General features: G+C 45.6%; 1 protein-coding gene across 1 annotated transcript; it reads left to right on the forward strand.

The window, feature by feature from the left end:
• Positions 1-950: 950 nt before the first annotated feature.
• Positions 951-24,500, forward strand: BTC (betacellulin). Its single transcript, XM_088656211.1, has 6 exons — positions 951-1,140; positions 11,817-11,915; positions 15,833-15,950; positions 18,656-18,802; positions 22,698-22,805; positions 23,805-24,500. The coding sequence occupies exons 1-5, from the start codon at positions 1,092-1,094 to the stop codon at positions 22,801-22,803; spliced, it is 519 nt and encodes a 172-aa protein (XP_088512337.1). The 5' UTR covers positions 951-1,091; the 3' UTR covers positions 22,804-22,805; positions 23,805-24,500.
• The last annotated feature ends 2,680 nt before the right edge of the window (positions 24,501-27,180 follow it).

Below are 27,180 nucleotides of genomic sequence, written 5' to 3' on the forward strand. Positions count from 1 at the left end.
CACACACACACACACACAATTTGAATGGCAATACCCATCAACCTGGGGGGGGGGTAAAATATTTTATTCGGGGAGCCAAAAGGACCTTGGCCCCTAGGAGTTGGCTTCTATGGTGCCCTATGTTATAAACCAAGGGCTGCTAGGTGTTTCTTATTGTTTTTCCTTTTTAAAATTTATTTTCAAGCAGTTTTTTTGTGTATTGAACAAAATGTGCAGAGTCGACCACTTAATGAGGCCCCTAAGTGGTTTACAAAGAATATAATATGTGCAGGGCTGGATTTAGTTTTGACGAGGCCCTAAGCTACTGAAGGTAATGGGCCCCTTTATATGTCCAGCTGTCCTTTGTCAACAACAAATTGTTGCTGTTTTTTGTGTTGGATATATGCTATATGGTAATTTATGGACCCAATAGGTAACTAAAGCCATTTGCACATAATAGGAGCCTACAAAACACTGTTGTTGTGTGTAGGTTTTATTTCATTTTTTTAAATCATATATTTTGGAAATGGACATCCAGTTTTTTTTCCTTTAATTTTTTTGGGGGCCCCCCAAGAGAGTTACGCTATAGCTTGTTTAGCTTATATGTAAATCCGGCACTGATACGTGCATTAAAACTGTCCACAAACATTCAACTTTAAACAATGGTTTTAAGAAAGCAAAATGAATGAAATCAACAGGTAAAAAGGGATACATTCCAAGGTTTTTGTTTTCCCAATGCATTTCTTATCAAGGAAAAAAAATATCGGTGTGGAGCCGGCAAATTTCCATTCTGAAATTGTGTGTCCAAACCAAAAAACTGCAACCCTGACAACCACCGGCAACTCTCTTTGCATCCAGGCTGTGCCCGGGATCCCCCTCGTTCCCCCAGGTGTTGCAGGAACCGCCCTTCCTCTGCTCCACCCACTGCGCCTTCCCACCGCCCGCCCGCCCGCCCGCCGCGGAGGGAGGGACGCGGCTCCGCCCCCGGCGAGGCGGAGGCAGCGCCCCGGGCATCTCGGGCGCCTCCTTCGGCGCTGGGCGCCTGGGCGCGCGGCGCGGAGCTGTGCGCGCCCTGCCGCGGCTGCTTAGGGCGCCCGGGACTGCGCTCTGCCATGGCGTCGGCGGCGCTCCTGCGCTTCGGGTCGCTGCTGCTGCTGCTGGGTGAGGATTGCGGGGGGGGAGGGCTCTCGGGGTCCGCGGTGGGGCTGGCGGGAGGTCTCTCCCAGGGTGGTCCCTCTCCTCTCCCCGGCCCTTTAAGAGCTTCGCGGCAGGCAGACGCCCAACAGGTGCAGCCGCAGCGTCTCTGCCTGCCTGTGTCGTGAAACTGCAGGACAGCTCCATTCCTTGCCTCCCTTTTCATGGAGGAGTCATAGAATTGTAGATGGGGCCATGAGGGCCATCTAGCCCAACCCTGTAAAATTTTGCCCAAGGTGGTGCTCGAACCCTGAGATTAAGAGGCTGATGCTCTACCGGCTGAGCTGTAATATCAGTCTCCCTGTCTGGGAGTCTGCTGTGTGACAGGCCAGGATACTGTGTGACAGGCCAGGATACCACCAGTGCTTTTTTCTTCTTTAAAAAATGTTTATGGGTACTCTCATTTTCCTACTCCTATTGAAATACTGCCTCTCAATGAGGCCAAACTTATATTCACAATATGTTTAGGGGTATGGGTACCCCTGCGTCCCCCCCAGGAAAAAAGCACTACTTACCACAGGCATCCCCAAACTTCGGCCCTCCAGATGTTTTGGACTACAATTCCCATCTTCCCTGACCGCTGGTCCTGTTAGCTAGGGATCATGGGAGTTGTAGGCCAAAACATCTGGAGGGCCGCAGTTTGGGGATGCCTGGCTTACCACTATACTAGCAGGAGTACCTTTTCTTAACTCCCCCCCCCCTTGCAAGGAGTGCCTGAGTCACTGTGGTGCCTGGCAGGTGGAAATTCAGCAGGTGAAGTAGCTGCCCATTGCTCCATTTCTGCTTGTGTTGTCAGCAGCAGCACTGAGGGGTTTGTGGGAAGGACCAGGGGGAAAAAAGCAGCGGTTGGGAAGTCTCGGGATGAAAGAGGTTAGTTGCACCGACCTGAGAACTTGTAGACAGGCTGGCAGAGCTGTGCAGAATGGGAAATTGTGGTTGGCCGGAGTTTACATCTTCTTTCTTAATATATGGCCAGGGCTTCTTCTTTTTTAATAATCCCAGGGCTCATGTTGTATCCTAAAAAGTTCTGGTTGCTTGATCTTTGAGGCAGGCAGTGTTCACTTAGTGACAAGGGGGAAAGCACTCTGTGCATGCTCAGATGCAGGTTTTTTTTAAATTTAGTTCATTCTGGGACTCAGCCCTGATACTAAAACCACATTCTAGTTTTGAACTTATTTAAAGCACAAATCAACCCCAAAGGACTTGTTGAAGGAGAGGGGGAATAAGCAGCACTAGCAGGGGAGATTTTATTTTATTTTATTATTTTTTGATGTACCAAGCTACGCCAGGCAAGCAGGGTTTGTTGCCTGTGCTATGGCACTGTCCACCAGGGTACCTACTGAACGGGGCCAGTTCTCTATATTTAGCTCTCTGTGTGTTTATTTTAGGATGCCTTAGAATCAACGGTAGTTCAGGGAATTTAAAAACAGACTGAGCCCCAGAGTGCTAGTGTTGTATATCACATGCAGTTTTAAATGGTTTTACAACCTTTCTCGCTTGAGAATATTGCTGGATATATTACGTTTCTTTGCTGGAACAGGCAGATGTACATTAACCCAGCTCTGTAATGTTAAACAGACTTATATCAATACTTCAGCAACCCACCACCATTAAAGAACACAGCAAATGATTCCAAAGTTAATTGCGTTCTTTGCAGACTCATGGAGCAGTTGTTTCCTAGAAACTAGTGCCATTTACAATCCACAGTGGCTTAGCTCTCTATTTCCCTAGCTTACCTGTTGGAGAGGACTTGCAACATAAGCAGAATAACATGGGTAGGCAAACTAAGGCCCGGGGGCCGGATCCGGCCCAATAGGCTTCTCGATCCGGCCCACAGACAGTCGGGGAATCAGCGTGTTTTTACATGAGTAGAATGTGTCCTTTTATTTAAAATGCATCTCTGGGTTATTTGTGGGGCATAGGAATTCATTCATTTTCCCTCCAAAAATACATATTCTGGCCCCCCACAAGGTCCGAGGGACAGTGGACCGGCTCCCTGCTGAAAAAGTTTGCTGACCCCTGCAGAATAATCTTCAAGAACAACCATTCAGAGAGAAGAATATTCACTTCTGGATTTTGACAGTGAAGAGGACTGAAAGGTGTGGAAAGAGCCATAGAAGAAAGGGTGACATAAATTGGAGACATACCTGGGATGGGGGCTAGTGTCTAGTTACACCTGTCATGCTCACACACTGTGATGTAAGTGACTTTAAGTGTGGAATCTTATTATGTGCACCTGAATCCTATTAGCTGGGATACAGGTATTTTAGTGGTAACCTGTTCCCCACCCATTCATTCATCTTGTGCATTTCCTCCCTTTCCGGGTGGATGTTGTCGCTGTGTGTGATTCTTTTAATAAACTATGACTGCAGTTTAGTAAAGACTGTTTAGCAGCGTTGCTTCCTCATTGCCGAAGTCCAGAGTTCCCTGGAGACATTACATGGTGTCAGAAGTGGGATTCCTTTCGACCCGCGTGTCCTCTTGTGCTCCAAGGAAACCTGGCAGAGAATTGGAGGCGATGGGAGCAAGCTTTTCGTGTGTATTTGACGGCTTCTGGAGCTGATCGCTTTTCGGCAAAGAGGCAGGTTGCTGTTTTGTTGAATTGTGTGGGAGAAGAGGCGGTACAGATTTATGAGACATTTAAGTTTTCTGATGACGAAGATGACGGACCACAGACTGTGGATGGGGTTCTGGAAGAATTTCAAAAGTACCGCACTCCACGAAAAAATGTGATATTTGAAAGGTATACTTTTTGGAATCATCGTTGGAAGGTGGGGGACACTGTTGAACGCTTTGTAACTGAACTTAAATTAAGAGCTGGCAGATGTGAGTTTGGTTCGGCATTTAATAATAATAATAATAATAATAATAATAATAATAATAATAATAAATTTTTATTTATACCCCGCCCTCCCCAGTCAAAAGCCGGGCTCAGGGCGGCTCACACCAACAGAATTACAATAAAACATAAAAACAGTTAATTAAAATACAGATAAAAATACAGTATTAAAATTTAAAGTGCAGCCTCATTTCAAGTAGGCCATAAATCCAAGCCATGAGGGAGGAAAACACAGGGGTCAGGCTGAGTCTAACCCAAAGGCCAAGCGGAACAGCTCTGTCTTGCAGGCCCTGCGGAAAGATGACAAATCCCGCAGGGCCCTGGTCTCCTGGGAAAGAGCGTTCCACCAAGTTGGGGCCAGTACTGAAAAGGCTCTGGCCCTAGTAGAGGCCAATCTAGCCATCTTATGGCTCGGGATCTTCATAATATTGTTGTTTGTGGACCTTAAGGTCCTCCATGGGGCATACCAGGAGAGGCGGTCCCGCAGGTACGAGGGTCCCAAGCCGCATGAGTTGGTCAGCGATAAGCTTGTCTTTAGTGCCCCAAGGACAATAGCACAGGGAATTTTGCTAAACTGGTGTCAAGGTGAGATGTGCCTCACACTCCGTAACATACAGCCATCACGGTGTCGCTGGTGTCAAAAGAACCACTGAGCTTCTGAGAACACAGGTCCCCCCCCCCCCCGGCAAAGGCTGGCTCATGACGTGGCTTGGATTGTGAGGAGCTCTGGGAAATGCGCTCAGGGCAAAACTATATCCCACAAAGCAGCCGTGCTTCCAAGAAAGAGTCATTGGTAAGTCTGCCTTTTCATTCCATTTTCATTTCACTTTTGATTTGTATACAGTGGTACCCCTGGTTACGAACGCTTCTGGTTACGCACGCTTTGGGTTATGAGCTCCGCTAACCCGGAAGTAGCTGCTCCTGGTTGCAAACATTGCCCCAGGATGCGAACGGATAAGAATGGTTTCAGCTTAAGAATCGGCGTCCGGAACGAATTAAGTTCGTAACCAGAGGTACCATTGTACCGTCTTTCTGTTTTACAATACCCAAGGCGGTTTACAAGCTGAAGAAACAAAGAATGTACACCTTATAACAATCTAATCCAATACAAAAATGGGATAATAAAACATAACTTTAAAATAAGCGACTAATCAAATAAGTAATATTCAACAATCCATTAGAATAGTATAAAATAATATTAAATATCAGCATATAAAAATTATCCGGAAATCCGCTCTGAAACAATTATAATAATTTCTAAACTATAATCAATAAAACAACGGCAAGTCACAGTGCGTAAAATAATGCAATACAAATTGAGAAGCAGAGACTGGAGGGTTGGGCAAGGCAGGTGGAAGGTCTTTGGAACTGGGCAAGATTCTGGTAGGAACAGATCACGTGACCTGCTGTGCCCAGGCTTTTCGCACAAAAGATCGGAAGTCTAGGACCTTTTGGCAAAATACTGTGGAGAAAATATTTTGTTCATTATTATGGATTACGCGCCGGTTTGTTTTTCCTTATCAAGGTAGCAATGAAATATCATATCACCCTTTGCCATCCTTAGCCAGAAAGGTACCACAGAATGTTGCTAGACTTGTTGGAGATTCTGGATCCCAAGCAGAAGAGACAGTGGAGCAAATACGTTGGCAGTTTTAGTACATGCTTATAACTGTATCAGGAACCATGCAACAGGATATTCACCTTGTTTCCTTATATCTGGGAGGTAAGCCAGACTGCTGGTAGACCTCTGGTTTCAGTAATACCTGATGGAACTACAGACAGAAGTTACATTAATAAATAGACTCAGAAACTCAGAAGGTCGGCGGTTTGAATCCCCGCGACGGGCTGAGCTTCCGTTGCTAGGTCCCAGCTCCTGCCAACCTAGCAGTTCGAAAGAACATCAAAGTGCAAGTAGATAAATAGGTACTGCTACAGCGGGAGGGTAAACGGCATTTCCGTGTGCTGCTCTGGTTCGCCAGAAGCAGCTTTGTCATGCTGGCCACATGATCTAGAAGCTGTACGCCGGCTCCCTCAGCCAATAACGCGAGATGAACACCGCAACCCCAGAGTCGGTCACGAGTTCACGACTGGACCCAATGGTCGGGGTCCCTTTACCTTTTACTAGTTCAAGCCTAGGGCTTGCCGATCAGAAGGTCGGCGGTTCGAATTCCCGCGATGGGGTGAGCTCCCGTTGCTCGGTCCCTGCTCCTGCCAACCTAGCAGTTCGAAAGCACGTCAAAGTGCAAGTAGATAAATAGGTAAACGGCGTTTCCGTGCACTGCTCTGGTTTATGCTGGCCATATGACCCAGAAAAACTCTCTGCGGATAAAACATCGGCTCCCTCGGCCAGTAAAGCGAGATGAGCGCCGCAACCCCAGAGTCGTTCACAACTGGAATTAACGGTCAAGGGTCCCTTTACCTTAATAGTTCTGTAAGCCAACTCCAGTGTTAACTGAGCTTGTAATTTCACTTTTTAAAATGCAATTTTTGCTTAGCTTTTTCCCGTTTCTGACATGCATTAGACAGCATTTTCTTTTGTAGTTGACATGTGCCAATTTTCCATGTTGGAGGGAATTTGAAATGAAAGAAGTTTTTTTCATAAAAAAAATACTCCAAATCAGAGGGGAGGAGCATTCAGTTCTGGGTTTTGACAACTGGAGGGAAAGGGATTAATACTGAAAAAGCCATAACCCACGCCTGAGAGAAAAAGGGCTTATATATCTAAGAGCTATTGCAAGCACACTCTGTTATTTTTTTTTCTTTGCTGGAGCTCTCGTTTAACTGATCAATAATAGTCAGCTGAGAGATCCTGTAAAGCATTTTAACTGCATACAAAATTACTACATTGGTGGTATATTTAAAAGTTGGAACATCTTCCAGTTCTGTGCCATTTACTTTGAATGATAAACCTACATTACATTTTTTTGGGGGGGGAGGAGAATTCCTGGAATGTTCTGATACCAGCACTCTAAGCTTAGCACTGAAACGTTTCCCATACCTTTCTGCTCTGCTCACTTTCCCTGCTGGATGCCGCCAGCGTCCGCCTGCCTTAGTAGAAATAAAGTGTGCTTTCCCTTCTATAGGTTCTTCCCTGCTTCTAAGGAATAGCCTCTAGATTGCAAGTGCTCAGAGGTAGAAATGGTAGGAATGCAAACTTCCAACAGGCTATGGCAGTGCCCTCCCTTCCCTGTTGGAGGCAGGGTGTCTCCGAATACCAGTTGCTGAGAAATTCACAAGTAGGGAGAGCTCTGCTGTTCTCTGCTCCTCCCTACAGGTTTCCCATAGGCATCTGATGGGAACTGGCTATCCTACTGTCTTGTTCCAGCATAGCTCTTCATTGATAGATTAATCCGGAAGAGCTTTAGCTGCTTGTTTAGTATGCATAGCTGCCAAGTACCCCGTTTTCTCCGGGAAAACCCCGATTTTACTTACCTTTTCCCGGTGGTCCCCCGTATCACTTCGTCTCCCGCTTTCCTCCATTATTTTCTCCTGCCGGCAGCCATTTTTTTTCTTTCCGATTTGCCCTTCTATGGGCACCAAAAATGGCCGCTGCCGGCTTCAAAAGTCGCATCTACGCATGTCCGGAAGTGCATAGACGCGACTTCCGGTGTCGTCGTCGGCCATTTTTGGTGCCCATAGATGGGCGGAGCGACACCGGAAGTTGCGTCGACGCACTTCCTGACATGCGTACGACTTTCGAAGCCGGTGGCGGCCATTTTGGGTGCCCATAGAAGGGCAAAGCGACACCGGAAGTTACGTTGACGCAACTTCCGGTGTCACACGGCTGCCGGTCCCGGATTCTGCAGTCCGGGACTTGGAAGGTAAGTTTAGTATGGCCCAGTGATGGAGCTGTTTTGGTACTCTTAAGTTCCTCTGAAAGAAGAACAAACCTTTTTGGGGCACTTATTTATTGTTAGTAGTCTTACGCTTCCTTTGAAATCTGAAAAAGGCACCTCTTTTGAAGGGTTGTTTTAAAATGATGTGGGCAGTTACTTAATTAATTAAAAGGCAGGTTAAACAATTTCTTTCTTTTTTTGCGTTGATATTAGCAGCCATGCTGATACCTGTTCAGGGGTGCCCAAACGTTTTTTCAAAGAGGGCCAGATTTGATGAAGTGAGGGCCGGCCAAAGTTGTTGAGCCGTACAGCACAGCTGAGGGCATTGCCTCAAAACGGGCTCTAGAAAAGGCCCGTCTATAGGCTTCGTTAGTGACGTTAGATAAGTAAGGGGCAGCTGCAAAGTTGGGCCACGATTTTAGACATCTGTAATTCTCCGGGAGTAAGACCTTTTGTAAGGATTGAAGTTGTTTAGCCTTTTTTTATGATTGAAGGTTTTTAAGGATTTTTACCCGAGGACATATACTGCCATGGGGGCCGGATTAATTTGACCGATGGGCTGGATTAGGCTCCCGAAACGGACTTTGGACATGCCTCTCGGCCAATAATGCAAGATGAGCGCCGCAACCCCAGAGTCGGTCACGACTTGACCTAATGGTCAGGGATCCCTTTACCTTTACTGTATTTGAGGAGGATGCAGGTGGCGCTGTGGGTTAAACCATAGAGCCTAGGGCTTGCCGATCAGAAGGTCGGCGGTTTGAATCCCCGCGACGGGGTGAGCTCCCGTTGCTCGGTCCCAGCTCCCGCCAACCTAGCAGTTCGAAAGCACGTCAAAGTGCAAGTAGATAAATAGGTACCGCTCCAGCGGGAAGGTAAACGCCGTTTCCGTGTGCTGCTCTGGTTCGCCAGAAGCGGCTTTGTCATGTTGGCCACATGACCTGGAAGCTGTACACCGGCTCCCTTGGCCAGTAAAGCGAGATGAGCGCCGCAACACCAGAGTCAGTCATGACTGGACCTAATGGTCAGGGGTCCCTTTACCTTTACAGTATTTGAAGCTTTGCTACTCTCAGGTGTGCAAACCACATTTCAAGTCTAAATTTGGTTTTATGACCTGTTTATCTTTAAAAATCTGTCAGGTATTTTTTTGCAGGGAGGTGTGTGTGCGTGTGTGTGTGCCTGCCTGCCCGTTGGGTATTTTTAAACCGAATAAACCGTCTGTATTTCATTCTTGACATAATCTAATTTCACAGACTGCTGGGTCTCTGAGCAAATGGATGGAATCAGGGCTGCAAACCTGCACCCAGGAATAAGTCCCATTGAAGTCTGTTGAAACAGGCCCCAGTGAAGGCTCCCAGTCTGAGCTGGGAGGAGGAAGTGTTTCCTTGAAGGCTTGAAAGTGCAAAGAGCCTTCCCCGCTTTTGTGTTCAGCAACAATTGCTTTATTATTCTGGCTGCTGGTTAGCCGTCAAATCCATCCATTCGAATGCCAAGTTTTCTATCAGTAGATTCCATCTCAGGTTGAACTACCTGGTGTGTTGGAGAGCCCGGGATTAGATCGTATCAGAAAGCTAAACTGAAGTGGTGATAGCTCAATCAGTAGAGCATGAGACTCATAGTCTCGGGGGTCATGGGTTCAAGCCTAATGTTGGGCAAAAAGATTCCTGCATTGCAGGGGGTTGGACTAGAATTAGGTGAACTGTGCGGCCCCTTCCAACTCTACCATTCTGTGATAAGTCTTCTTCAGTTCTCTCCTCTGTTGGGGGAGTGCATTTGGGCTGCCCTCCTGTTCTTCCATAGCCCTGGAGCTTTGGTTGTTTAAAAAACCTTGGCCTTGGTTTGTTCTCGTTGGTTGCTGGTGGAAAAATAATGAAATAGAATAGAATAGAATAGAATAGAAATTTATTCGCCAAGTACTTACATACCAGTACTTGGAATTTGCTTTGGCTAATTTTACAATGTAAACGTACTTTATACAAAAGATCTGTTAAATATCTGTGTGAGGATCGGAGTGTGCAGAACACTATTTCAAGCAAAGAGGAGCCACTCCGACTGCGCCTGGAGTTTTTGCCTTCTGTCCCTGTAGTGACTTCAAAACAGGTTGAGGTGGTTGTTGGTGCCTCTGGTGCAGAGTGAATTGCTCTAGTTCAGGGGTGGCCAACTCCCAAGAGACTGCGATCTACTCACAGAGTTAAAAAGAGGCAGTGATTTATCCCATTTTGGGGGGTTCAGGTTGTTGAGCTTTTTTTAGGGAGGAAAGCCCATTTTTTAGGGGTTCAGGTCAACGTTGTTGAGCTTTTTTAGGGGAGTCAAAGTTGTTGAGCTTCTTTGAGGGGAGCCAGTGATCCACCACAGACGTCCAGTGATCTACTGGTAGATCACGATCTACCTGTTGGACGTGCTTGCTCTAGTTGATAATGCTTGACGTTGCTATAAAACTGAATCAGGTCGTTTGCCAATTTTTGACTCTCTGGAGCAGAAGAATACAGTATGTTCTCTTATATGCAGTAAAAGATGTTCTCTGATATTCAGAAATGTTCTGTAAATTCTTCCGAAGAGTAGCCAAGACATGTTTGAGAACTGAGTCCAAATCACAGGTTCGTTTTGCCACTATAATCTCCTTCATCAGTGTGCTCCTGTCTTGGTTGTACAAATTTCTGCCTCCTTTCCTCGAACCCTTCTCTTTAGCATATTGGAGTTTCCTTGAGTTTCCTTGATTAATAAGGTGCAGATCATCCTTTTTATTGTCAAGTGTGTGAAGATTTGAGAGGTATATAGATGGTAAAGCCGATCTCATTCCTCGCCTTTGTAGCTTAATCAAAGCGCTAGCACTTTTTTGACGTCGTATCCAGATCCTGCAAGGAGCTACAACTCCTTCATCCAAAACGTCTTCACAATTTTCCTTAAGATTGGAGTGTAAGTACACGAAAAGGCTGCTCTGATGTTTAAAATCTCAACCCTGGAAAATGTAATCTGGGGTGGTTAGCCAGAAGCCATAAGGAGTGATAATAATAGTAAAAAACCCTTTCACTCTAACAATTCCGTTAGGCAATTAAAGGGGGAGAACTTGATGAAAGATGGGAAATGGGTATTTTGATGGGATTAAAGTGAAGACAGTCAATTGGAACTGGGGGCTGGAGGCTGTCTCACTGTCACATAGCCTTTTCCTGGGCCCAATGGATTCTACGGGCAAACTTCAGTTGTCGGAATGTAATCCGTTCCGGAAGACTATTGACTTTCGAAATGTTTGACAACTGAAAACGGAAGCCTCAATACAATAGGGAAACTCAAAACAGAAACCATGTTGGACATTCGGCTTCTGAAAATCATTCGAAAACCGGAGCAGTTACTTCCGGGAGACAAAATTTACAATAACGGAGGCATTCGGGAACCGAGGTTTGACTGTAGCAGGGGTGTGACGGGAGAGTAGCATTGGAGAGTGCTCTTCAGTCTCCTGTGTTTACACTATGGGATGTCTAATACGGGTGGTGCTGTGATCTAAACCACTGAGCCTCTTGGGCTTGCCGATCAGAAGGTCGGCGGTTCGAATCCCCGTGACGGGATGAGCTCCTGTAGCTCTGTCCCAGCTCCTGCCAACCAAGCAGTTCAAAAGTATGCCAGTGCAAGTAGATAAATAGGTACCGCTGCGGCGGGGAGGTAAATGCTGTTTCTGTGCGCTCCGGTTTCCGTCATGGTGTCCCATTGCGCCAGAAGTGGTTTAGCCATGCTGGCCACATGACCCAGAAAGCTGTCTGCAGACAAACGCCGGCTCCCTCGGCCTGAAAAGCGATATTAGCGCCGCAATCCCAGAGTCACCTTTGACTGGACTTAACCTTCCAGGGGCCCTTTACCTTTACTATTTGACTCCAATGCATGGTGGTGCCTGGCAAAACAAACATCATGGGAGTAAAGATGTCCTTGAAATATATGTGTGTAATGTTTTTGCTTTTTCTCTCCCACCCCCTCTGAAGGCTTTGCCATTTTCGACTGTGTGACTGGCAACGGAAATGGAACCGCCGAACAGGAAGCAAAGAGGCTGTCCTGCGGCTACCCAAATGGAAATTGCACAGGTAACAATATGGATTATATGTGATGGTGCTATTCTAAACCCAGATCTAGCCTGGATGGTTAGCCACTCCCAGTCAATTGTCTCCTCCCACTCTCTCCCCAGCTAAAGGAATTCTCTGCTGGCATAAGTGATTTTATTTACTTACTACATGTATATACCACTTTTATCTTCCAAGGAGTTCAAAGTTGCCTGCATGGTTCTCCTCTTCCCCATTTCATCCTCACAACAACCCTGTGAGGTAGGCTAGGCTAACAAGATGGCGACTGGCCCAAGGTTACCCAGTAAGCTTCATGGCTGAGTGGGGATTCGAACCCGAGTCTCCAAAGCAATAGCCTGACACTCTTGCCATCATGCCACCCTGGCTATATCTGTGTAAAGGGTTTAAAAAGGAGAGGGGCGTTTGGAGAGCAAGGAATGAGTATATTAAGGGCAGGGAGTTAAAAGTACAAATAATAACTACATGCATGCTGCTTTCTGTATCTTCTTGCTACTGTGTTATCTCCCACCTGAGGTATGCAAGTCTCATTTTAGTTTGGGATACGACTGCAAACTGACAGATTATTACTCATTTAAATGTTAACTGGAGATTAAAATGTTTAGAATTGTTTGGGACCAAGGTTGAGTTATCTCTACTTTCTGCCCATGTCCAAATATAGTAATTTTTTTTTTTTGGTAGAATATATTCAAGGCCAGCAGGTATTTTTCAGTTCAGGCTGAAATCACTCTAGTCTTCCTAGCAGGAAGAGTCTTCATCTGAAATCACTGACAATATGAACCTTCCACAAGACCAACGAGAGCTGATCTTGCTCGTTTTGAAGCCATTTAGGTCAGCAGTAGAGACTGCGCTAGATCTCGGACTCCCAAATTGATTAAATTGTTTGTTTGCCTTTCCCACTAATGGTGAGCTCTTAATCAGTGGTTTTAATTTAGTTAAGGCACACAGCCCTCCACTATCTCTTTGTGGTGAATGTCTGGATGGGAGCCCCCTTTTTCCTTTCTTTGAAAGTATCACGGTGGGTGGGGAAAGTGCCACCAATATTTACGTTCATTACTCTTAAGGATCCCCCAAACTTCTAACCCAGACGCTATCTCTTCTCTTCCCAAACATGTGCATTGCTATGACTCCTCCAGATGTCTAGAATAGAAGTCAATGACCTTGAAAGCCCTAAATGGCCCAGTAGACCTGAAGGAGCGTCTCCACCCCCATTGTTCAGCCCCCCGGACACTGAGGTCCAGCTCCGAGGGCCTTCTGGCGGTTCCCTCCCTGCGAGAAGTGAGGTTGCAGGGAACCAGGCAGAAGGCCTTCTTGGTGGTGGCGCCCGCCCTGTGGAACGCCCTCCCACCAGATGTCAAGGAAATAAACAACTATCTGACTTTTAGAAGACATCTGAAGGCAGCCCTGTTTAGGGAAGTTTTTAACGCCTGATGTTTCATCATATTTTTAATATTCTGTTGGGAGCTGCCCAGAGTGTCCTGCTGAGATGTGAACCTCTGGCGACCCGTCTCCCTTGCATAGATGATGCTTTTGCATCGTCTCTTTGAAAACGCCCACTTTGAGAGATCTCCTCTGTTGAGAGCGGAGACCGTAATCTGCCACGGGGTTCGGACTGCATTCTTAGCAGAGCGTCATTTAGTATTCAGCCTGGTAACAAGATCCGCACAGCTAATCATTCTTTTGTAGTGGCATTAACTTTTAACCCCTGAGATGATAGTTCCCGGAATGGAACGGAGCTGAGTTTTCTGTTCTCTTGTGGTTGGGTTTCCAAAGAGTCTGGCGCAGAGCATTCAAACCCTTGTAGTTCAATTTCCAGGTGCCGCAGCCTTCATGAATAGTAGATGGAGCTGATATTTTACATGTGGCAAGCACAAAGGGGTATCCTCAAGCAGATGCATAGCTGCCAAGTCTCCCGTTTTCCCTGGGAAATCCCCGTTTTTCCAGCTGTTCCTAGCTGAAAAAACGGATTTTTTTGTTTCCCCCCGGTTTATTCTGGCGCGGTGGCCATTTTGGAACTGGGCGGAGCATGCTCAGAAGCGACTTTTGATGCTGCTCTGCCCAGTTCCAAAATGGCTGCAGTGCAACTTCTGGCGCGGTGGCCATTTTGGAACAGGGCAAAGCAGCATCAAAAGTCACTTCTGAGCATGCTCCGCCCAGTTCCAAAATGGCGGCAGCGCTACTTCCGGTCTGCTATTTCCGGCCCGGTCCCTTATTTCTCTGACAGCAACTTGGCAGGTATGAGCAGATGTAGATAGCGGCAGCGGAGCCTGCTCCTTTGGGATGAATGGGGCACTGCTCCACCAACCCCTTGCATGCCTCCTGTTCTTAGTAAGAACAGCTTCCAGCTTCTTCCTCCTTACTCTCAGTGTTGCCATTGTGGAAATCAGCAAGGGAGAGGGTGGGGGTGAACCTAAATAACTCAGTCGGTAAAGCATGAGATTCTCAATATCAGGGTTGTGGGTTTCAGCCCCACATTGTGCTAAAACATCCCTGCATTGTAGGAGGTTGAGCTAGATGACCCTTGGGGTGCCTTCCAACTCTACAATTCTGTGATTCCTAGAGTGACGAGCTCTGCCTGTCATTGCCTCTGGCGCCACCTACTGTTGGCCACCATGCATTGCACCTCACCTTTGCCAGGAGCACCAGCTGTCGACACTGGCTAGCACCACTCTTCAGGTTGTTGTTTATTAAAATTATAGTTTTCATTTATATACATTATAGCAGGTATTTAACCATAGTTTAAACATTTTCATCTTTGACTCCTTTCCCCCTCTTTCTGAGGTTCCTTACATTTATTTTTGCCCTTTGCTGCATACTCCAGATTGCCTTAACTTATTCTTTTAATCATCTGTCCTTATATATATCTTGTATATATTTTCTAAAACTGCAGGTTTTTCCAATGATCCTGCCAATGTCTCGATCTGTTTACAGTTTGTTTGCAAATACTCAATAAACCATTTCCATTCCTTTCTAAAAACTTTGTTGTCTTAGCTTCTTATTCTTCTGGTAAGTTTTTGCCGTTTCTGCATACTCCATCTATAACCATTCTTCTTTCGTCGGGTCGACTCTTCAGTTTTAGTAGAGAATGATAAACAACAGTATCTTAAACTGATAATGGGCTTATCCACAATTACCTTTTTTCCCAGCTATAAAGCAAAGAGCATTCTGGGTTTTCTATGGATTGTTGTTTGTCCCGATTCAGCTTTAAAGCCTGGAAACAACGGAGGAAAATTAAGTGTGGATAAGCCCTGTGTAAAACTGGGTGGAACAAGCAATGAGAATGAACTTAAATAGTTTCTCGTATTTAAAAAGTAGTATTGTCTTCTTTACATACAAATAATAATAATAATAATAAATAACAACAACAACTTGATTGTTAAATTGCTTCCCTTTGTTAGTTTCTTCTTCTTCTTCTTCTTTTTGTAGCATCAGCGGCCGAGCATATGCCCACCCTATCCAGGGCGGGCGCACTCCCGTGGGGGGCGGTGCACAGAGGGTGTCCTCCCAGGTGCGGGATAGCCGCTTGGGTGCACAGCTGCTCACAGGGGCGGAGTGAACCGCCGTTGGCGGACATTCGGAGCACCATTCGCCCGCGACTCCCAAGCCTCCCCCAGCCGTCAGGAGGAAGGGGGGAAATGCCGCCGGCAAAGCGGCGCAGCTCCCCCCCTTCCCCGACGGCTCGGAGTAGGCTTGGGAGTCACGAGCGGGCGATGCACCAAATGTCACCCCCCTCAGTGAAGACACCCGGGGCGGCCCGTCCCCACTGCCCCCCTTCCTCCGCCCCTGTGTAGCGTATGACTGTTTGGCTCCTTTCCAAAGCCCAGCGCCTCACTTAACCTGGCTTGGAGGGCCACCCCAAAAGGCCCTGAGGGTCCCGTATTAGACTGCCCTGACCTAATTTATCCCCCTTTTTTTCTTTCCAGGTGGCACCACAGGATTAAGGTGGAGAGGGCATTTTTCGAAATGTCCTGAGGAGTACAAACATTACTGTATCAAGGGAAGATGCCGTTACGTTGCAGCAGAACAGATACCGGCATGCATGTATGTTGACTCTCGGAAGTACAGAGAAAGGCGCCACTTGCCCACCGTTGAATTCTGGCATGATAGGCTCTCCGGAAATGGCATACAGTGGTACCTCTACTTACGAATTTAATGCGTTCCGAACACACATTTGTAAGTCGAAAAAAATTGTAAGTCGAATCCCGTAGGAATGCATTGGGAGAAAAAAATTCGTAAGTAGAAGCAACCCTATCTAAAAATTCGTAAGTAGAAAAAACCCTGTCTAAACCGCATCCAAGATGGCGGACGGAGCTCCATTCGTAAGTAGAAACATTCGTAAGTAGAGTTATTCGTAAATAGAGGTACCACTGTAGTTGCTAACAGAGCCTGCTCTTCATCAGCTCGCCTTTCAGTTCTGGGGCTTATTCCAGAGCAGCGGTAGTCAATCTAAGGCCCGGGGGCCGGATGTGGCCCAATCGCCTTCTGAATCCGACCCGCGGACGGTCCGGGAATCAGTGATCAGTGTGTTTTTACATGAGTAGAATGTGTGCTTTTATTTATTTTTAATGATAATAATAATTTTATTTATACCCCGCCCTTCCCAGTCAAGACCGGGCTCAGGGGGGTGTAACAGCAAAAATATCAAAACAAGCATAAAAGAAACAATTCAATTAAAATACAAATCAAATACAATGTTAAAATTCAATTTTAAAATGGGAATCTACAAGTCGAACCTCATTTAAATATCTGTAGGATAAAACCTTAGGGGAGGGTAACACCGGGGTCAGACTGAGTCAGACCAAAGGCCAAGCGGAACAGCTCTGTCTTGCAGGCCCTACGAAAAGATGACAACTCCCGCTGGGCCGTAGTCTCCTGAGAGAGAGCGTTCCACCAGGTCGGGGCTAGTACTGAGAAGGCCCTGGTCCTGGTCGAGGCCAGTCTAACCACCTTGTGACTCGGGATCTCCAGTATCGGTCCCAGCTCCTGCCAACCTAGCAGTTCGAAAGCACGTCAAAGTGCAAGTAGATAAATAGGTACCACTGCAGAGGGAAGGTAAACGGTGTTTCCGTGTGCTGCTCTGGTTCGCCAGAAGCGGCTTTGTCATGCTGGCCACATGACCTGGAAGCTGTACACCGGCTCCCTCGGCCAGTAAAGCGAGATGAGCGCCGCAACCCCAGAGTCGGTCACGACTGGACCTAATGGTCAGGGGTCCCTTTACCTTTACCTTTACACCCTGTAGATAGAAATGCAGTGGCAAGCAGAAACCAAGAGAGCTGTCCCACGAAGGCAATCTTCAAACACTGCTAAAATAGATGCGTCTCAGCTTAGTGAACCTCCCTACTTAGTTCCATGGTGGTTGTGTATAACGAGGGGAGATGCTCAACTCTCCACATCTACAGCCAGAGCCTTACACAGAGATATAAGCCCAAGCAGAGCAAGAGGTAAGCAGCCTGAGACTTGCTTCCTCCTCGTGCAAAATGAGGTGAGCCACAGGGTTGTACATTGGACACATTCTGATGGGCCTCTGGGCAAGGCGTCTGCATGGGGCCCTGAAGGTAATATGTCCGGCTGTCTTTTGTCAACAACAAATTGCCACTGGGAGGCAGAGGAAGACAGGAGTGCCTGGCATGCTATGGTCCATGGGGTCACGAAGAGTCAGACACGACTAAACGACTAAACAACAACAATATGCTATATGGTCATTTATGAACCTAATAGGTATCTAAAGCCATTTGCACATAACAAAATATGTATTTTATCAAAGTTACTGGTAGGTAGCCGTGTTGGTCTGACGCAGTCAAAACAAAATAAAAAAATCCTTCCAGTAGCACCTTAGAGACCAACTAAGTTTGTCATAGGTATGAGCTTTCGTGTGCATGCATACTTCTTCAGATACACACGAAAGCTCATACCTAGGACAAACTTAGTTGGTCTCTAAGGTGCTTTGTTGTTGTTGTTTAGTTGTTTAGTCGTGTCCGACTCTTCGTGACCCCATGGACCGTAGCACGCCAGGCACTCCTGTCTTGCACTGCCTCCCGCAGTTTGGTCAAACTCATGTTGGTAGCTTCGAGAACACTGTCCAACCATCTCGTCCTCTGTTGTCCCCTTCTCCTAGTGCCCTCAATCTTTCCCAACATCAGGGTCTTTTCCAGGGAGTCTTCTCTTCTCATGAGGTGGCCAAAGTATTGGAATCTCAGCTTCAGGATCTGTCCTTCCAGTGAGCACTCAGGGCCGATTTCCTTCAGAATGGACTCTAAGGTGCTACTGGAAGGATTTTTTTATTTAGACCAACACGGCTACCTACCTGTAACTTTGATAAAATACATATTTTGTTATGTGCAAGGATTTGTTATGTACTGGAAGGATTTTTTATTTATTTTATTTTATCAAAGCAATTGTTGAACTGAAATACAATTAAGAAGTCCATGCAGAATGTAGGCACCCTATATATAGAAAGGAACAGGGAGCAGGCTAGCAGGCAGAGCCCATTGCTTACATCATAGGAGCCTACACAACACAAAACACTGTTGCTGTATGTAGGTTTCATTTTATTTGCTTTTTATCTTATATTTGGGAAATGTACATCGGTTTTCCCCGCCTAAGCTGTAGCTTGTTTAGCTTATACGTAAATCCACCACTGACGGGGCCCGTTGGCGAGCATTGACACCGGCCCTCTGAGGAACTTGCTCCAGCCACAATGCCCTTTGCGTCTCACAACCCTCACTTCTCCTGTCCCTCCTTTACAGCTGCGAGAAAGGCTACACTGGCGCAAGGTGTGAGAGGTTGGATCTGTTTTATTTGAGAGGGGATGAAGGTCAGATTGTGGTGATGTCTTTGATAGCTGTGATGGTGACGCTCATCGTATTGACTGCATGCATATGCGCCTGCGCTCAGTAAGTATGCCAAAATGAAAGCAAAGAGAGTCGGTTCTGGTGTTTTGGGTCTTTTACATGAATAGCAGTACAGTCGTGCCTCGGAAGTCGAACGGAATCTGTTCCCGGAAGTCCATTCAACTTTGCAAACGTTCGGAAACCAAGGCGTGGCTTCCGATTGGCTGCAGGAAGCTCCCGCGTCGGATGTCCGGGTCCCAAAGAACGTTTGCAAACCGGAACACTCACTTCCAGGTTTGCGGCGTTCGGGAGCCAAAACGTTTGACTTGCAAGGCATTCGACTTCCGAGGTACGACTGTAAACGGTTCCTAATGCTCCAAAAGTAGTTATATAATATTATTTTTAAAAGGGGATGTTATGTATTGAAGTCACTCTATATAGTTTTCCCTCAGGTCCGAGGCAGTCGTTTTAGGAGGGAACTTTAGGAGGGAATTTTGAATGATGTTTTGTTGCATTGTTTGAGCCAGCCTGTATAAAAGCAGGCTGGCTCAGCCCTTCAGTTCAGTTCTGTCCTGACTCTAATAAAGAGCTGTTTGGAGAATCGCTGTGTCATCTGCTGCTTACCCACAACTTAACAGGGGAAATGTTGGTTGTCTCTTTTCAAGTCAGCTGTCTGGGCCTTGATTTCCAAACCCAGGACCAACCAGTGACCCCAATCAGAAATATGAAACCCACTTTTAATTTTTTTGCTTCTCTTCCCCCCCCCCGCCCCTGTACCTCAAATCTGAGGGGGTGGTCTAGGCCTTCCTCAGGCAGATCCCTCTCCAGGAAGCCACATTTCAAACATCCCGAATAAAGCAAAGATTGCAACTTGTTTCTACCCACATGTTTCTGTGTTTGTTTGTTTGTTTGTTTGATTGATTGATTTCTTGCTTGTTTTGTCTCTGTGCTTTCCCCAAGAAAACCCATGTTTTACCCTTAGTGCAAATATCAGTTGGATTTTCTTTTTTTTTAAAAAAGTATTTATTGAAGATTTTCAAACATGCACACACATACAAAAATACAAAACACGAAAACACAAAAAAGAAAAATGCAAAATACAAAAACAGAAATACAAAAACCAAAATACAAAAATGATAAAAACAAAAATTCTAACTTAAATCTTGGTCATCACCCTTTGGACTCCCCCAACCTCCCCCACCTTGGGTCCCTATTACAATATTATTTAGACAGTATTCATTGTACTTTTTCTTATCTTGAACATTCTTCTCTCAATCCTTTAATCTTATTTTCAACTCTTATTCCCAATATTAATACAATCACTTTTAATCTAATATTTCAAACCAATTATTTCTAATTCCCTTTATTCATTCTATAACACTTTCCCCCTCTGCCTATAATTTTTATTAACAACGAATCATCATTCTAATATTAACTCTTGTATCAAATATTATTTCAAACCATAATAACATAATATCAGTTGGATTTTCTGCAGATTGCTGTTTGCTCCGATTTGGTGGTAAAGCATGGGTTTCCCTGGGGAAAGTGCTGGGACCAAACAAAAAACACCTCAGACATGAAGCTTGACACAGGCTGAGACAGCTACCTGCCCGTGGACTGTCTCACCAGAGTGGTGCATGCTCTAGTTATCTCCCACTTGGACTACTGCAACACGCTCTACGTGGGGCTACCTTTGAAGGTGACCCGGAAACTGCAGCTAATCCAGAATGCGGCAGCAAGACTGGTAACTGGGAGCGGCCACCGAGACCACATAACACTGGTCCTGAAAGATCTACTTTGGCTCCCAGTTTGTTTCTGAGCACAATTCAAAGTGTTGGTACTGACCTTGTAAGCCCTAAATGGCCTTGGCTCAGTATACCTGAAGGAGCGTCTCCACCCCCATCGTTCTGCCCAGACACTGAGGCCCAGCTCCGAGGGCCTTCTGGCGGGTCCCTCGTTGTGAGAAGCCAAGTTGCAGGGAACCAGGCACAGGGCCTTCTCGGTGGTGGCGCCCGCCCTGTGGAGCGCCCTCCCAACAGATGTCAAGGAAATAATGTTTATAATGTTTGATGTTTTACTGTGTTTTTAATATTCTGTTGGGAGCCACCCAGAGTGGCTGGGGAAACCCAGCCAGATGGGCGGGATATAAATAATAAATTATTATTATTATTATTATTATTATTATTATTATTATTATTATTATTAGGTGTGGACCTGTGCCTGAAAAGCACAGCTCAAAAGGAAGCCTGGATGAGCCCTTAGGCAGCATTCTAATCCCTGACTGAACTCTTCTGTGTTTTTTGCCAGTATGCAAACAAAGCCCTCCTGGAGCTGGATTGGATAAGCTAACAGTCAGTGGTGTGAGGTGTGGCGGAATAGTGCCTGATGATGATTCCAGTTCATCATGAGCTAATCTATCACTCCCATTATAGGCAGGTGTTCCTTGGGAGGCGGAGCTAGATGGCATTCTAAATGGCAGTTGGCAGTTGGCAGTTGGAGAGTAGAGTGTCAGAGAGGGATGCAGGAGCTGTATTAACAAGTCTGTGCTATATAAAAAGAAGATATGTGCTTTTAAGAACCAAAGAAAATCATGTTTATAAGTTAAATAATAAAGTTAAATGTGTTCACTGACTTGGCAGTGTCTCAGTACCTTCAGAGGTGTGACAAAGAGGCGAGAACAAAGCTTTCCTGTGGAAGAGGAAACTGCTTGTTTCTCCTGTCATACAAAGGGCTGGTTAGCGAAGCCAAAGGAGCCACATAGTTGCCTAAGGGAGAGGCGCACTGTAGCAGTAGGGATCCATGGAAAGGACACCCCACTGGTGGCAATAGGTTTCGAATGAAGCGCCTGAGGTACTCTGGAGACAAGTCCAATTTGGACACTGGAGGTTTTTCTCCCATTTGTAGAGAAGCACAGGGAAAGCCTCTGTTTTTAAAGCAGTGAGGAGTGGAAAACTGGGGGTCCCTCACATGAGGCCCAAGAAGCTTCTGCCCAGCTTAGGGAGGGAGGTGGGATGCGCCTCTGACCCTAACCATCCCCCTACGAAAAATGTCACTGCAAGCCACTGTTAACAGCGCCCTCTGGGGCTTGCTGATAGGAAGGTTGGCGGTTCGAATCCCCGCAACAGGGTGAGCTCCCGTTGCACAGTCCCAGCTCCTGCCAACCTAGCAGTTCGAAAGCACACCAGTGCAAGTAGATAAATAGGTACTGCTGCTGCGGAAAGGTAAACGGCGTTTCTGTGTGTTCTGTCACAGTCCTCCGTGCGCCAAAAGCGGTTTAGTCCTGCTGGCCATATGACCCGGAAAGCTGTCTGTGGACAAACGCCGGCTCCCTTGACCTGAAAGCAAGATGATGATAATAATAATAATAATAATAATAATATTTTTTATTTGTACCCCGCCCATCTGGCTGAGTCTCCCCAGCCACTCTGGGTGGCTTCCAGTCGAATATCAAAACAATACAGCAATAGCACAATTACAAAAGTCACAAACAATACATAAACCACATCAGGTTTATGAGCGCCGCAACCCCATAGTCACCTTTGACTGGACTTAACCATCCAGGGGTCCTTTACCTTTACCTTTTATTCCTCTGAGTGGCTAATAACAATGGTTCCTTCCTCAAAGTCTTCCACAATTATGTGGCAACATGAAGCATACAAGACTACTTTGGCCTAACCTGACGAGTCGCCACATGAAGGCGCATCGTGTTCCTTTGACTTCTGTGGGGTTTGAATACTATGGCAAAGGTCTGTTTAGTTGCCAAAGCACAACATGTTTTGTCATTGATTTCATTTGGAGAAAGCACTTGCCTTCTTACTTGGGAATGCACTTGAAAAGATGATCTAGATTTATTAGAAATAAAGTACGTTTAAGGCGAAGGTGTTGCAGTGGCGTGGTTTCTCTGTTCTAATTTTATGATGTGCGCTTAATGACACATATTTGCAAATTGCTTTTCAAGTTACTGTAAAAAAAGGCGCAGGAAGAGGAGAGAGGAAGAAATGATGACATCTGAGAAGAGGCTGCCTATTAGAACAGATGATATTCTAGAGACAGACATTGCATGAAGGTATTTCTTTACTTCTTCACTTGCTTTGCTTATTTGAGGCGTCAGATGAAATGGTTGGGCTAGCTTGTTAGTCTTCAAACCAACTGAGCTCAGGCTAGGCAACATTTTCCTAAAATATGAGCTAGTGTGTGTGTGTGCAGATTTCTAGCTATGGGAAGGCACAGTTTCTGCATGTGTTTTAGGTGGATCAGATTGTGTACACATTATGCTTTACTCTGACTCCAGTGCACAGCCTTTGCTGGTGTTTGAAACAAGATGTTAGCCGCAATCCACCTGCATCCTGTAGTTTCTTGAGAAATACTGCTGATTGAAGCACATTCCCTCAAACCAGCTTCCACCCAATTCAAAAATTTAAGCTGAGGTGTGTAGCTACAGTTTAGACCATACCTGCCAAGTTGCTGTCAGAGAAATAAGGGACTGGGCCGGAAATAGCAGACTGGAAGTAGCGCTGCCGCCATTTTGGAACTGGGCGGAGCATGCTCAGAAGTGACTTTTGATGCTGCTTTGCCCAGTTCCAAAATGGCCGCTGCACCAGAAGTCGCACTGCAGCCATTTTGGAACTGGGCAAAGCAGCATCAAAAGTCGCTTCTAAGCATGCTCCGCCCAGTTCCAAAATGGCCGCCACGCCAGAGTAAACCGGGGGGAAACTAAAAAAATCCGTTTTTTCAACTGGGAACAGCTGGAAAAATGGGGATTTCCCGGGCAAAACGGGAGACTTGGCAGCTATGGTTTAGACATCCATTGCACTTGTGCAGATGACAGCGTCATTGAATAGGAGTTGCAGGGGATTGTGGAATTGCATGACTTGTGGGATAATAACCATTGGCATAATTCTGTAAACTGATGGGGGGGAGGAATGATGTGACCCAGATTTATTTAAAAGCACAGTCCTCCCAACCTGGAAATGACTGCGGTGAACACGGTGGGGCTTGTTTCTGCTTAGTGTTGGTCTGCACGTTAAAAATCCTGACTGACTTACTTTCTCACTTTACCACGCAGGTTGTCAAAAGGTGCCTGCAAGCAGGTTCCATACTTTCCAGTGCCCTTTTGATCTTGACGGAATTCATGAGGGCTAGTGACTTGAAAACCAATGTGGCTAAATGGATGAAGGTGTAATAATTGCTGTGCATTTGTGACTTTATTCTACGAAAAAAAAATCAGGAGGAATCGTCTAACATGGGAAAACCAGGAGTTTCCAGAAGCACATAATGGATTTTCACAGTGTTGCTTTTCATCTCCCCTTCAGTGCTTCAATAACCTCTCTTGAATTTGCCAGCATGGAAGAGAAGCAGGCGTTCTTTTTTTATATATATAAATGATACAGGAATAGATGTAATAATCTGTAGTATTTTTATGTGCAGCAACATTTGTGAACCAAAGTGTGCCTTTAGGAACAAATGTAAATGCCAATGAGGTCTAGATGTTGTATTTCTACAAATAGCTGCTGCAATTGATGATACAATGTGCTTTTGTTTTTATGTGGCAAGGATGTTTTCTGTTGGCTGTTTCTAATGCAGCTGACCTCTTTCTTTGCTAAAAAGAGAGAGTTGCATTGTAACTGTGGTAATGAGAATTTGGAAAGTGTAAATTTCCCTGTTTTGCGTGTCTTGTCTCTTAGATATTTGAAAACGCAAAAGGTGATTTCTTGTGAGTGTCTTATGCTTCCATTATATCAGAGCAATACTAAACAGCAAATGGTCTCTTGGACTTTTAAAGACTTTTTTGAAGAACTTTCTGTTAAAATATAAAAGCAGGATATTTTATTATGAGAGAGTGCAACGTTCCTATATGATCAGACAAAATCTGCTTTACACATTTGGCAGCTTCCCAAACTGTTGCAAATTCTCGCCTGCAATGTTTGGCGGTGAAAATGCTCGTTTTATCATAGACCAAAAAACCAGCCCTTGGTGCCTTAACCCGCGGGAAAACATTTTTTTTGAAAAAATCCCTAACCCGTGGGGTCAAAATTTCACAAAAAACTGACGTTATCCAATTCACTCAAAAATGGTTCCAAACTGTTGCAAATTCTCCCCTACAAGGTTTGGCGGTGGAAACAGAAGGGTTTTTTATCATAGGCCAAAAAATCAGCCCTCGACGCCTTAACCTGCAGGAAAACATTTTTTGGGGAAAAAACAACCCTAACCTGCAGGGTTATGCTTAAAATTCTGCAGGGTTATGCAGGGTTATGCTAGCAAGGTAAAGGTAAAGGTAAAGGGACCCCTGACCATTAGGTCCAGTCGTGACCGACTCTGGGGTTGCGCGCTCATCTCGCATTATTGGCCGAGGGAGCCGGCGTATAGCTTCCAGGTCATGTGGCCAGCATGACAAAGCTGCTTCTGGCAAACCAGAGCAGCACATGGAAACGCCGTTTACCTTCCCGCTGTAGCGGTTCCTATTTATCTACTTGCATTTTGACGTGCTTTCGAACTGCTAGGTTGGCAGGAATGCTAGCAAGCTTATGCTTAAAATTCTACAAGGCAGGCTTAGGCAGTATGTGGACCGAGAACTCCCAGAAGTGCAAGCTGGATTTTGAAGGGGCAGAGGAACCAGAGACCAAATAGCAAACATGTGATGGATTATGGAGAAAGCTAGAGAGTTCCAGAAAAACATCTACTTCTGCTTCATCGACCACAGCAAACTATGGCAAGTTCTTAAAGAAATGGGAGTGCCTGATCACCTCATCTGTCTCCTGAGAAATCTCTATGTGGGACAAGAAGCTACAGTTAGAACTGGATATGGAACAACTGATTGGTTCAAAATTGGGAAAGGAGTACGACAAGGTTGTATATTGTCTCCCTGCTTATTTAACTTATATGCAGAATTCATCATGAGAAAGGCTGGACTAGATGAATCCCAAGCCGGAATTAAGATTGCCGGAAGAAATATCAACAACCTCAGATATGCAGATGACACAACCTTGATGGCAGAAAGTGAGGAGGAATTAAAGAACCTTTTAATGATGGTGAAAGAGGAGAGCGCAAAATATGGTCTGAAGCTCAACATCAAAAAAACCAAGATAATGGCCACTGGTCCCATCACCTCCTGGCAAATAGAAGGAGGCAGTGAGAGATTTTACTTTCTTGGGCTCCTTGATCACTGCAGATGGTGACAGCAGTCACGAAATTAAAAGACGCCTGCTTCTTGGGAGAAAAGCAATGACAAACCTAGACAGCATCTTAAAAAGCAGAGACATCACCTTGCCTACAAAGGTCCGTATAGTTAAAGCTATGGTTTTCCCAGTAGTGATGTCTGGAAGTGAGAGCTGGACCATAAAGAAGGCTGATCGCCGAAGAATTGATGCTTTTGAATTATGGTGCTGGAGGAGACTCTTGAGAGTCCCATGGACTGCAAGAAGATCAAGCCTATCCATTCTGAAGGAAATCAGCCCTGAGTGCTCACTGGAAGGACAGATCGTGAAGCTGAGGCTCCAATACTTTGACCACCTCATGAGAAGAGAAGAATCCTCGGAAAAGACCTTGATGTTGGGAAAGATGGAGGGCACTAGGAGAAGGGGACGACAGAGGACGAGATGGTTGGACAGTGTTCTCGAAGCTACGAACATGAGTTTGACCAAACTGCGGGAGGCAGTGGAAGACAGGAGTGCCTGGCGTGCTATGGTCCATGGGGTCACGAAGAGTCGGACACGACTAAACAACAACAACAACAACCTGCAGGGTCACAATTTCACCAAAATTCTGACATTATCCAATTCACTCAAAAATGGTGCTATATTCACTCCTTCAGATCCTATGAATGGTGCTAACGTAGTTCAAACATAACTGGCTGAGGTATAACCAGGCTGATACAGTATTTCCACACTTTTTAAGAAAAGAAGAAGAAGAAAACCTGTCTAGAAGTTGACTCCAGTGCAGGAGAAGCAGAAGGCAAGACCACCAGAGAAAGTTTGTGGTGGTGTTGTTTCAAAATGGAAATGGCGGTACACCTTGGAGAAGGATGGAAAGCCTAGCTGTTGTTAATAATATTTAAAGGTGAGCCTTCTTGTGCTGGAAATATATGGTGGGAGATGCAATACTGCAAGGTGGAACAGCTTTTAGTGAACTTTCAAAAAACTAAAATAATGATATTTTCCAACAAAAGGAAAACATTTATCTGGCAAATAGACAACCAACCTATCGAGCAGGTGACCTGCTTTAAGTACTTGGGTGTAGTCTTCCAATCCTCCAGGAAGAACATGGCGCATATTAAACATGCATCCTTGTTAGCACAAAGGAGTGCGGCTGCAATTGTAAGATACCATCGCTCAACAGGGGGGAATTATATCCCAGCAGCCCTCAAGTTATTTGCGGCCAAACCACTAGCCCAACTACTGTATGGCGCTCCATTTATGATAACCTCTAAATTGGATGCGTATGAG

The sequence above is a fragment of the Zootoca vivipara genome, chromosome 12 (assembly GCF_965207765.1).
Source record: "Zootoca vivipara chromosome 12, rZooViv2.hap1.1, whole genome shotgun sequence".
Lineage (NCBI taxonomy): Eukaryota > Metazoa > Chordata > Lepidosauria > Squamata > Lacertidae > Zootoca > Zootoca vivipara.

What these genes read in the sequence shown, in the direction of transcription:
- BTC (XM_088656211.1), top strand. Translation starts at nt 1,092, where the DNA reads ATGGCGTCGGCGGCGCTCCTGCGCTTCGGGTCGCTGCTGCTGCTGCTG. An exon ending in GTCGCTGCTGCTGCTGCTGG is followed by an intron (nt 1,141 to 11,816) that starts GTGAGGATTGCG and finishes CCCCCTCTGAAG; the next exon opens with GCTTTGCCATTTTCGACTGT. An exon ending in CCCAAATGGAAATTGCACAG is followed by an intron (nt 11,916 to 15,832) that starts GTAACAATATGG and finishes TTTTCTTTCCAG; the next exon opens with GTGGCACCACAGGATTAAGG.